At 38.6% G+C, this 12,500-nt stretch overlaps 1 protein-coding gene across 4 annotated transcripts in view; it reads right to left on the reverse strand.

The window, feature by feature from the left end:
- mdn1 (midasin AAA ATPase 1) overlaps nucleotides 1-12,500 on the reverse strand; it is a 165,303-nt gene that overhangs the window by 76,018 nt on the left and 76,785 nt on the right. For all 4 annotated transcript variants that reach the window (XM_088285694.1, XM_088285693.1, XM_088285692.1 and 1 more), the window contains exons 32-47: nucleotides 11,601-11,739; nucleotides 11,311-11,425; nucleotides 10,547-10,777; nucleotides 10,252-10,449; nucleotides 8,863-9,071; nucleotides 8,628-8,750; nucleotides 8,334-8,531; nucleotides 6,663-6,770; nucleotides 4,686-4,874; nucleotides 4,501-4,590; nucleotides 4,156-4,419; nucleotides 3,815-4,076; nucleotides 1,884-2,043; nucleotides 518-634; nucleotides 227-435; nucleotides 1-149 (exon numbers count right to left, since the gene is read on the reverse strand). In XM_088285694.1, the coding sequence (XP_088141820.1) occupies nucleotides 1-149; nucleotides 227-435; nucleotides 518-634; nucleotides 1,884-2,043; nucleotides 3,815-4,076; nucleotides 4,156-4,419; nucleotides 4,501-4,590; nucleotides 4,686-4,874; nucleotides 6,663-6,770; nucleotides 8,334-8,531; nucleotides 8,628-8,750; nucleotides 8,863-9,071; nucleotides 10,252-10,449; nucleotides 10,547-10,777; nucleotides 11,311-11,425; nucleotides 11,601-11,739 (2,761 nt within the window). The remainder of the gene's footprint in view (nucleotides 150-226; nucleotides 436-517; nucleotides 635-1,883; nucleotides 2,044-3,814; nucleotides 4,077-4,155; nucleotides 4,420-4,500; nucleotides 4,591-4,685; nucleotides 4,875-6,662; nucleotides 6,771-8,333; nucleotides 8,532-8,627; nucleotides 8,751-8,862; nucleotides 9,072-10,251; nucleotides 10,450-10,546; nucleotides 10,778-11,310; nucleotides 11,426-11,600; nucleotides 11,740-12,500) is intronic.

A 12,500-nucleotide genomic window follows, 5' to 3' on the forward strand; every position in this document is an offset into this window, starting at 1 on the left:
CATTTGGCTGGCAGTGTTCCGTTGACTGCGGGAGTAAACCTCTTGACAGGAATGCTGAAGTGCGCTGGGTAAATCCACGCCTCTCTGTAGCTGGCAGAACAATAGGGTGGCAGCATGGAGCATTGAAGCCACTGATGAGGCGGGTGAATCTAGAGTAATCAAAGCAGTACTTAGTATATCGCCAGAGTAACCCAACGTATCGGGAAACTGTGTTGCTGATCTGTACCCCAGATGGCAGATTTGATGCTTTTGTGTATTTCAATCAGCAAATTACACACACAATCTCCAGTCGCTCCTGCAGTGTGAAGCAAAGTTTTCAAATCCAGTGTGTCCCAGGTGATTCCGTCACTTTCCCCAGGAATGTAAATTTCTACTCCTCTGTTTCTCATGGCCCTAGAGAGCTCTCCGTGCACAGGGTCCATTGTCAGGAACAATCTGTTTAGGTCAAAACAATACTACTTTAAATAATATGAAATGTTATTGGGGATTAATAATAGCAAGTCAACAACTTGAATACCTGAAGTTGGGATGGGGTGTAATTACTGGGGTCTTTCCATCTATGACCCCACGTTCATTAATAGTGAGAGATCCACCAGGTTCCAGGAGGGCATTGAGGCGATCCAGTACAGAGGCACTGAACACATTCAACACAAACAGTTCCTATACCTCAACAGTGATTACTTTCAAAACCACTAATGGCGCCACTAAGTGTCAGTTTCTCAGCGCATAATAAAATCAAATGTAAATATCAAAATTGAGATTTTCAAGGTCGTCGCTGGAACCCCGTCTGAATTTAGCTCAGAAAAATGTCCTCGAATTTTGTCTTTTCATTTTTCGTCAAGATTATGAGGTTTTCTTCCCTCCGAAAGTAATATATGATCTCACAGATGATTCGATGACTGATGGGCAGTATAATTATAGTTTTGGATTTTTCATTTTAGCTTGGTTTTTATTTTGTTTTGACTTCTTATTACTCAAAGTTAATTTTAACTAGTTCTTAGAATAGATTTGTTATTTTTATTAGTTTTAGTGTTTGGGAAAATGCTTAGTTTTAGTTTAGTTTTTATTATTTTTTGTAATGTGGTGCATTTGGCAGGTGTGATTTTTTTTATAGGAAAAAGGTATTGCAAATCAAAAACAAAAAGTTAACATTTGAAAATGTTAATAACTTGCTAACAATAATGCTGAATAACCATTAACAAGTCAAACATAACAGCTCACTTAAACTTGTGAGCAATAAGTCAAGGGAAAGTACAATGTTGCTTCGAAAGACAAACTACAGATGACAAATATATTGTAAATATTGCTTATCTTAGTGGTTATAATCTACGCACCACTTTTGCAATGCTATTTTTTGTGACATTAAAAATGACAATAATTTCAAAAGTTACTCCACTGTTAACGTGAACTAGAATCCGTACAACACAATTGAAAAAAAAATAAAACCGATTTGAGATGGGGAGTAAAAACAAACATAGTAATGACTTTGCACAAGTGAGCATCGTACACACAATCTTAGAATTGGGTATTTAGCCTTGTTTATAATTGGTTCCAGTCACAGCAAAAGAAAAACGGGCCCAAAGCATGATGCTGCCACCATCATGCATCAGGTATTGTGTTCTTGAGCGACAAAACATGGCCAAAAGGTTCAGCCATGGATTTATCAGCCCACAAGACATTTTACAAGTTTTAGGGAAATTTTATTGTGGTCATTAAACGTGGAAATTATTCTGTGTGAGTGAGTGAGTGAGTGAGTGAGTGTGAGAGAGAGAGAGAAAGAGAGAGAGAGAGAGAGAGAGAGAGAGCGCGAAAGAGAGATTTTCTTCAGTAATTATAGTTGTCACCTGAAAGCAGTATTGCAATTAATAGTCATCATTTCTTACCTGCAGAAGTTAGCATTATCCATGAGCAACCAGTCACCTGCCCGCAGGGCTTGGATAAGCATTCCATCTAACCACTCAAATCCTCCATTGGTCCATCCATTCTCCAGCTGCGACATTTGCTCCTTGAGTAGCATGAAGTCCAATTTCAGCTTTGACATGTCTGGGGAGTTAGTACAAGCGATAACTGTCATACATGTAGAGTACATACATATATTAGTCAGAGATACCAGGACACAGAGAGGAGGGTGGGGACCCCGACAAAAAGATATGTTTCGGATGTGAAAGATGTGATGCATGGAATATGTGAGAGAAAGCGCCACAGAGCTTCGCATGGATGTTGTAGCATTGTTAGTTTATAAACTGGTTTATTCGGGAACAAAAGGTCAAGAGGTTCATAAGCTGAGGTGCCGCCGTAAATCAAAAATGCGGTTTCTAAATCATGCATTAATTTATTAAAGGTAGCAAAATTCAACACCTATCTGCACCATGTGGAGAAAGTAATTGCCATAAGAATCTAAAAACTGGTTGTGCCATGCTTGGCTGCAGCTCAATTTATAGATCACTTTACAGCCACACGTTATGCTATACATGTGATCGAAACCACAAAAAAAGTAATAATGAATGATAATGAATAATGAATACATGAACGCATGCTCTTCGGTGTTATTTTTTTAAATAATTTCTTGCGTTGAATTTAATTATGAATTTATTATGCACATATTTTCACTATTTGTGGGCCAGCCATATCTCTCACGAATAACTGGGGTCAACTGCAGATCAATAAATGCATTTAAAAACAAAACATGCTTTTCTAATTAAAATACAATGTCGAAAAAAAAAGAGTACCCTTCACAGAGGCATTTAGCATGCGGAAGGTCCAGTGCATAATGACATCACTCGCATTTATTTGCCGCTGGAGCTCAAGTTTGAATGTCAACAAACAAATGCACTTTTCTAACAGCTGTTAGCTCACTGGTTGGCAAGAAACACACAAATACTGAACTAATGATTTAGATCTCCCCATTTAGTCCTTTCTCTCACATCACTTTTCTTTATCGTCTGCTCTGTGCTTCTATGCATCTAGTGCTGGATGCATTCCTCAGCAACTTGACATCAGCCATCTCCGCGTTGCGACAAAGCTCGTCACGGTTGTAACCATCAGAGGTAACACGCCACAAAATAATTAGCATAGTTAAAAAAATGCTTGTATGGTACACAAGGTGAGGGTGAAAAGTATCAATAAAGGAGACAATGGATCTGTTAAAAATGGGATACAGATTCCACAGGTGCACACGAATGCCAATATTCTCCAACAAACAATGCCATGGCTAAAATGCAGTAAATCAGGTAAGCATGACATAAAAAAAAAAAAAAAAAAAAAACACTGAATGATGGGTGGAAAAGTACAAAAAAAAAAACACCACACTGCCAATAATCACATTCAACCGTTGCTGCTGTCTATGGAAATTACTTGGTAACCATTCACAGAGTACGTAATTTCATTCACGTGGTTTCTGATTTGGCCTTTTACTTCCTTTGGCTCATGGCTCAGGTGCTATTGAAGAGAAATTTATCTTGGGTCAATTACTTTTTGATGGATAAGTTTGGATTTTATTTTCCTTACTAAATACAACTAAATGAAGCGAGATATTTAAGTTGGCGATAAAAACAAAAAAAAATTAAAAAACAAAAACAAATCTGAAATCAAGAAGGTGGCAAAAACCTTTTCATGACACTACATAATTTAGGAATTCCAGTTGTGAATTTAGGCACTGGAAAACCTGAGCTCAATTTTTAGAGTTTTGTCTAGGTTCTTCCGCAAGTGATTACAAATTTAAATGGGACTTCCAGCTTTCCTTGTTATATACAAAACAATATTTTTATCCATAGTCCATCCACATTGTGAATGCCTGACAGCTTCTGACCATTACCTGTGAACACTTTGAGCTTTGTGTTGAGTTTTTGCAAGAGGAGGATGATGACTTCCAGTTTGTTTATGGCTTCAGAGTTCAGTGTTATGGAGCTATCCAGCTTCTCTTCCCTCAGCCAATGGGAAAAGAGACCCCATGTTTGCAACAGAAACTCTGTGTCTTGAAGGCATACATCCAGTGACATCAAGCCACGCCTTGCTACCAAGGCAACCAAATAGTACACGCTTTCAAGAACATGTTGCCATGGACGCATAATATCCACCTAACAATGAAAAACATGACTGTCATCAACATTTTTTTCCAAAAGGATTGTAAGCTACAACATGAATCCACAAAGTTACCTGCTCGAAGCCTCCCAACAACTCTGTAGTGTCCATGGCGCTGTTCATGGGCATGACCCTGAGGCTGTTTCCTGTCAAGAGAGCAAGTAGTCTCACCAGGCTCGTCTTTCCACAGCCCGTTGGCCCGACCAGTATGGTCATCCAGTTCATTCCGACACATTTCATTAGGGACTCAAGAGGCCGCAAGGCTTGGTGTGTGATGGAAAGTGGGGGATCGAAACCCACAGGGGCGGCACCACTTCGCTGCAGGACAGAGAAGCCCACCTAACAGAGATATTTGAGACAAATAAAATTCATGGTTTCACATTGTTGCAGGAAAACAGTTGCTTTAACATTTGGATCTACCTGAAAGCTGAGTGGGGTGATGTGAAATTGTCTAGAACCTGTGTAAGGTTCAAAGTCTTCTCCAAACACCTTCCTGAACACAGCCAGCACCTGTGTAGTGGAAGACGACCAACAGTTTAGCACAATTTGCCGCACGAGTGGCATTTTTTTAATCAACAACTAGACAGCTAGAGAAAACGGTTTACCTGTGCTTTGTCAGCGTTCGTCCTCATCTTGTCCGCATATACCAAAGCCACATGTTGGCCAGGGTTGAAAAATCCTGGCGACTGGTCGGCCAGCATTAGCTGACACCAGCGAAATATGTCACGCAGGTTGAACTCCCAGGGGCTTCCTTTTTGACCCCAGCGCCGTTCAACACTCACCTCCTGGAAAAGCTATTGGGGCACAAAGTAAATTTTCTAATTCACTAGACAATATAATTGCAATTTTGGTAAAGCCACACACATTCTACAGGGAAACTGTTTTCTAGTATATTTAGCCGTTTGGTTCTCACTTGCTACAAGCTGCGGCACTGGTGTACTTTAACATATAAGACTATTGTTGATGAGACTATTGCACATCACATCAGCCCTCAGCTCATGATTATTCCAAAATCATTGAATATCAGATCTAGCACATTGTCATCCATGAGTACTGAAGCCAATAACAGAAGTTTGAAGGGGTTGGGGGGGTACTTGGTGACATCGCAAAAAAAAAAAAAAACTCCCATTCTACATGAAAGTTTTGCTTATTTTGATTTATTTTTCTTAAGGGGGGGGATCCTTCTGTCTTTTTCCGGCACACCACTCATTTTTATACCCTCTCTAAAATGTGATTTTGATCTTTGAGCTTTTCTATTGTGTAATGTTGACATATTTACATGTTGCAATAATGCTATAACATCAAATATAGAAAAACATGAGCATTGTTGAATACGTTCCTCTGATGCACCATATGCATTTTTTTATTTATATATTTAAGAATTTTTCCATTGGCAGTCTTCAGATTCATTCAAGGACGGTGTTTGATTTATTTTTTTTCTGAGCCAATTTTATACTTAAAATTTCTAGTTTCAATCCATTTTTTTTACTTCAAACTCAATGACAGAAGGGGAGAGGAGGCTAGACTTTGACTGACGGGGTGAGTAGAGTGGATTCTGTTGTCCACCACACTTGCTGTCCGGGTTGTTGGCAAATAAAATAATTGGACTATGATCCACTTTGGAGTTGCCCACAGTGAGAGACACAGAGAAAGTGTGAGCATACTTATTACATTGGACTTCACTCGTGTGGAAGAGAGAGCCTCCGTCCGTTTTCAGGTGGGGGCATGGGTCATGACTGTTGTTTGTGCTTATGCACCAAACCGCAGTTGAGCGTACACACCCTTTTGGAGTCCTTGGAAGGATGGAAGGTGCTACGGACTATGGAGTATCACACACCGGAGTATGGACAGTTTGGTCTCTGTACAACTGGTGAAAGAGTTTGGTCCGCATTACCAGCAGTCTGAGTCGTTTCCAGTAAGGGTTGGACTCGACCAATGCTGCCCTGCCCTTTGCCACATATTCAAAACTTTTATGGACAGAGTTTCTAGGCGTAGCTGAGGTATTGAGGGTATCCGGTTTGGTGGTCTCAGTACTACATCTCTGCTTTTTCAGATGATGTGGTCCTGTTGGATTCTTCAAACAGTGATCGGCAACTCTCATTGGAGTGGATCACACCCGACCGAGTGTGATGCGGTTGGGATGAAAATCAACACCTCCAAATCTGAGACCATGGTTCTCAGTCGGAAAAGGATAAAATGCCTTCTCCAGGTTGAGGATGAGATTGTGCCTCAAGTAGAGGAGTTCAAGTCTCTTGGGGGTCTTGTTAATGCGTGCGGGGAAGATGGAGCGTGAGATCGACAGGTGAATCAGTGCAGCATCTGCAGTGATGCGGACGTGGTATCTGTGCTTCATGGTCATGCGGGAGCTGAGCCAGAAGGTGAAGCCCTCAATTTACATCTGGGGTTCCCTGCTTAAAATGCTGCCCCCTGTGACCTGACCTCAAATAAGCGGAAGAGAATGGATGGATGGTTGTTTGGATTATTTTTTTCAATTGATTATTTTTTTAGATAATGTCAAAATGTAGTTTCAATGTCAAAACATGTCAGTATTCTGAAACTTCTATACAATGATAAAAACCTACACTCTCACTGAATTCCACCATTCTAGAAAACATTTCTTTATCAAGGGCCGGAAAAATTGAATTTCCTATGAACTCCATGTCTTTGCTAGTGAGCTGGTCCACGAACACCTAAAAAAAAAAATAATAATAATCAAGCTCACAATAGTCAATGACAAACAAGAAATTAAACGATAAACGCAAAATAGTGCTAAAGGTTACTAAAATTAATCAGTATCACATTAATACTAAATGCTTGACTGCTTCATCACTAAGGACAGCTTGGCAGAAGAATAACATTCCAGACAAACAATGTGCAGTATCCTTTTGACTTTTGATGCAGCGATATAGCAGGGAAAGTTTAATTCAGGGGTGCAACAATACATGTATCTGTATTGAATCATTCAATATAGTGTCATGTTTCGGTGCGCACTGAATCGATCAATACGCAAAATTTCATGACTATGAGGAACAGCGCTGTCTACTCTGCCTGTTTATATGCTTGACTGGCGAGCGCAGACCCATTCACTGTACGTTAGAGCCCCTCCCACATTCATTTTTGCCCAAGCTGCATGGGAAGCTCGCTAGCGGGTGCAACATGGCTACAAGCATACCTGATGTGGAAGAAGTTCCACCAAATTTCACGTCTAGCGTTTGGAAGTTTTTTCTTGTTTAGTATGCACCAGATGTAAAGTGTGTCATGGACTACAACTTCAACAGTAAGAGTCACACAATGCCAACTACGTTGGTGGAAGTACAACAAACACGGTGACACACCCAAGATGATACACTACTGTATTTGGAAGAGTTTTGTGTTACAATGATTCAAATTTTATAAACAATGATGTTTCAAATAATACACCTTTAAGAAAGATAATGTTTTTTTATGTATACTCGACTGATAAAGATGCATTACAGATATATATATATATATATATATATATATATAATAAAAACGTTATAATAAATATTTTAATATTTTTTACATACCATATATAGCCTATATTTTTAATCCAATAGTTTAAGTTTAAGGTACTGTTTTTGTTTAATAAGTTAATGGTGCTGAATATATACTTTACAACATAGCTTTTATTTTCTCAGGAGCTGTTTATTTGTCAAATATGGTGTAATCTGTTGCTTAGAATGCACCACAGAAGATGGGTCATTTCTCAGATAATTTATTTTGTAAACGTACAATATTCTTATTTGTTTTCATGGTGCTTTTTTAAATGTTGCTAAGTATGTACAGCAGAAAACGAGTCATGTATTGCTAAAAAAGATTTAATTAAATGTAAAATATTTACTTTTGAGTTTAAACAAATGTAAGTAGCTTCAATAAACTATCAATTTAAAAAAAAAATTGAATCGAAAAAATATCAAACCGTGAAACTAATCTATCGAATTTTGTGTATTGTTGCATTTTTTTTTCAATTATTATTGATTTCTAATTTTTCTGACATCAGCTGTTTTTCATGGAAAACTTATTGGCGGTGCATTTGTGCTTATTCAAGAAGTTTTTTTTTATGGGGGGGGGGGGTAATTTTTTACCCCCTCTCAATGCAGTGATAATGTGTATCAATAGTGTGATAATTTTCATATTCATGCGTGTCGATTGCCCTCGAATATCGGCGGTCTAGCCAGTTACACGTCAAATAAAAGTAAAAACAACAAGTAACTTTTTTAACTGTTTGCTACCTGTGTGAATCTGTTAAGGAAGGATTTTGGAAGCCCTTTACGGCCACCACCTTGTGTGTATGGGTTCTGACAGCCAAAGATTTTTGTTTTCTCTTGCTGAACTTGGAATGTCATGCCGAGCTCAGGAATGAAGAGTTCTGCTCTGTGATCAAAGCAGGCATTCAGTCCTTCCAACACTGATTGTGATGCCAGATTCAGCTGTTAACATAACGCAAAAGGCAATTTCATTGATATAGTTAGCGCACAATAAATATCTGGGCAAGCAATTATGAAGCAACACCAAGTGGGTTGTACCTCATCTAGGAGAACCCAGTTCCCGGCCTTCAAAGCAGCCAGAAGTGGACCATCGCGCCATGCAAACTCTCCTCCCTTCCCTCCTTCTACAGGTAGATCAGTCCCAAACAAATCTGTGACATCCTGCCAGGGAAATGTAAATAAACAGTACTAGAGCATTTTCCATTTGTACTTCCAGATAATTTCAGAACATAAAAAAAAAAACTGTCACGGGTATATGAAAAAAATACTTAACTGTTTGTTCTGACAAATTTATTCGGACCAGATGATTCCCTGATGCTTTTGCCAGTGCAGATACAAGACTAGTCTTCCCTACACCAGGTGATCCCTCCAGCAGAACAGGCCTGGGAAGTTTCAATGCCCGCAGAAGCCTCAGGGCATTCATTCCAGTTGTGCCTGCCGCGATGGTGTAGTCGGATAGGTTTTTGCTCTCAGCCAGAGGACCTGTATGGACACACAGGATATGCGTCCATTTGAAAAAGCAACTACAAAGATAAATAAATATCTGTGTTAACTGGATGATTTACCAACGTTGTTAGGACAAATGCAGGCCCCCCCTGGTTGTTCCAAATAAAGGCTCAAAACTACAGTAAAGCAGGTAAAGAATTTTCAATTAGAGCGCCTGAAGTTCGGAATCACCTGCCTGAGGATCTGAGATGTGTGGAATCAGTCGCGTCTTTTGAATCACTTAAAACAGCGCTCTCCACTTGCTTGATTTTCATGATTTAGTTTCCTATTTAATGAATTTCATTATTAGTTTGACGAAGGTAGTTCTATTTTGTGACTTATCCGTTTCTAAATTATTTAAAATGAATTCTCTCTTGCTTTCATTTGGGTTGTCGGATTCCTGCATTGCCTCGTTATTTGCTTATCACTGTTTTTGCTGTTCCGGTTACGTGGTTACATTGTCTGCATTTTATTGTGTAGGATTTGCGTTCTAGTTATTCTAAGCACTTTGTAACCATGTTTTCACAAATGGGCTACAAATATTTTTTATTACTATTATTATTATAATTGAAGCATAATTAAAAGCTTGGGGAAAAAAACATTTCAATCAAGGTCAAAATTGAAATATTGGCTAATCTTCTATTTTGGTTCATATTTTTAGATCCGACACCAGAGGAGTCATTGCCTCAATCAGTCATGAACCTCACCACACGTACACTTACAGCATCATTCAATGTGCTAGTGGATTAATAGATAACACATTACAATTAAAAATGGTGCGTATAAGGTTGAGGAGACACCTGTCTGTTTGGTGCCTTAATACAATAAGAACCTCTTTCCTGATGGTACAAAATGACTTATTAATCAACTTTGTAAAACTACTTAAACCCATCTTACTTTAACTCAATTAACTCATTAAAAGGACACTGTACTTCTAATTTATATGAGGAATTAATAGATTAATTTTGTGCACCACTCCATCCTCTGTCATCTTATGTCCATCACTGGACACTACTAGTTTGTGCACATTGTTCTAATTAATAGTATGCTGTGGTAATGTAAATAGATTGCTGACAGTCACTTTCATTAGTGTATATGTACAATTAAAACACCAATACATAATATGTGGAATACAATCCAGACATAAAATCTGAAAATGTACTACTTTGAACTATACCTAAAGGAATGTAGAAGGGATCAATGCCAAAGAAGTCTTTGCCCCACTGAGGTTCTCGCAGAAGGCGGTTGTCAAAGATTCTGAGTGTATCAAGTATCTCTTCATCCGGTTCGTTCATTGCGCTCAGACGCTTGTGCAAGAAGCCCAAGCACATCTTGCGTGCCATGACAGCGTTGTTGGAATTGGACAGAGTAGTTCCTTAAAAAAATAAATAAATAAAACATTTGGCATTGTTATTTTATTATTCTATTTTTTGCTATTACGTAAAACCTGGAATAGAAAGCAATTTGCTCACCTGAACCAATACCATCAATATAAACCAGACATGCAGCGTGGATAAGAGCTTGAGCAATATTCTGCTTGAGGCCCAACTCTGCACCTCCTTCCTTGTCATTTCGTTTACACACAATATTGAGGAAGTTAACCCATGAAAGAATGTCTCTGACGCTGATGATACAATGTCGGCCAAAATCCTGAAGGGCCAACCACTCAATGAAATCCAGGATAAGGTCTGCAATATTACCACCTATATGGGGTAGTTTAAAATGAAAAGAAAAGCATAAGAAACTCAAAATGTGTTCAGTACAGTGCAATAAAAAGTACTCTCTGCGAAAACTATAACATTGACCAAAATATGACTCATGTGCTCTATGACCACAAATCTATCATTTTGTCTTTCCACAGGAGAGAACAGAAAAGAGTAGCAAATTGAAGCAGAAAACACTGTCACCTTTCTGGACGGACGTAACTATGTTACACTGCTCTGCTCTCAGACATTGGGGTTTGAGTGGCTGTTTGCATGTACTGCAACCTGAAAACTTACTGGTGCCCTTTCCTCATTTATTATTTTTTTCCCCCAAACTTGCCACTTAAAAATGTCAAGAAAATTCTATCTTCAGAAACAAAACCAAAGTAAACAAAAAAGCAGTTTCTAAAATTAAAAGGGAGTTTGCAATTTAAAAATAAAGACAGAAAGACAGACAGAGGAAAAGCTCAGAGACAGAACGCGTGACTGACTAAATGGCAATCGGTGATGTGCATGTTTCCAAGATTTCTTACGATCTAGTGCAAGACCAGGACACAGATTGTGTTGGATAATCTGATGAAGATCAGTACGGTCATTGCTTTGTGGACACCAGATCTCTGTGAAGCGGTTTCTGAGGGCAGGAGACAGCTGTCCAAGTAGAGTAGGCACATTGTTACATTTTACCACTATGTACAGTAGGTCCAGACATAAAAAATACAACATTAAAAGCATGTAGAAAAAAAAATCAAGGTAAATTAATGTACTGTAGAGCCACGCACGCACTGAACACACGCACGTGCGCGCACAGTATTGCAGTCCCTACCTCCTTCTTCCCAAAGTCTCCCCCAGGGTTCATAGTGGCAACCAAACGGAAACCTTCAGCGGCTCTGATGAGCTCCACATCACTGTCATAACCACTGCCTTTCTCTGCCAGGACAAGCGACTTCTCCATCTCTAAAACACTGGGAATAGAAATAAACACTTCTGGGATTGCCTTCAATATATTTTGGATGGAGGTAAAATGTATGCTCCCATTAAAATCTGATGAGGTGAAACAGAATTTATATAACTTGTTAGATTGTTAGCGTTGCCCTGTGAGGAATGAATATTTAATATTTATTTAATATTCTTAGTATTATTATTAGTAGTAGTAGTAGTAAAAAGATAAATACATTTGACAATCAGAAAGAGAATGCCCTTTATTGTCATTGTACTCAAGAGTGCAACGAGATTAGAGAGCTCCCCACTCCAGTGCAATACAACAATAATTTAGTTATATATATAAAATAGATTAATTAAACTTTTCTGCTATTTTCAGATTATCCTGTATGCCCAATGTCACTTGTTTTAAAGACCTGCAGAGAGTGAGGAACCTGTTTGCTCTGAACTGTTATTTGTGAAAACCCTCCAACGAGACAGTCCGCTGGCGACATCCTGAGTTTTTTTCCCTGCTTTTGTGTTGTCAACCAATTTACCACATAGCGGGATAGCATTCATCTTGTCTTTTTTAAAATATGTTTGGAGTTATTTTACCCCTCCAGACAAAAAAATTAATTCCAGTGAAGAGAGAAATGTCTTACATTGTTGACAGCTTCTCAGAGCTGTCACACGTTTAAAAAAAACAGCTGATTGCATTTGAAACTTTATAAATAAGCCTCCTGAACACGATCAAAACCAATAAATTAAAAAAATGGAAACAGTAGGCCATCGAATTTCGAAGGTT

The sequence above is a fragment of the Idiotropiscis lumnitzeri genome, chromosome 21, assembly GCF_059441095.1.
Source record: "Idiotropiscis lumnitzeri isolate Australia: NSW breed Sydney's pygmy pipehorse chromosome 21, RoL_Ilum_1.0, whole genome shotgun sequence".
Classification (NCBI taxonomy): Eukaryota; Metazoa; Chordata; class Actinopteri; order Syngnathiformes; family Syngnathidae; genus Idiotropiscis; species Idiotropiscis lumnitzeri.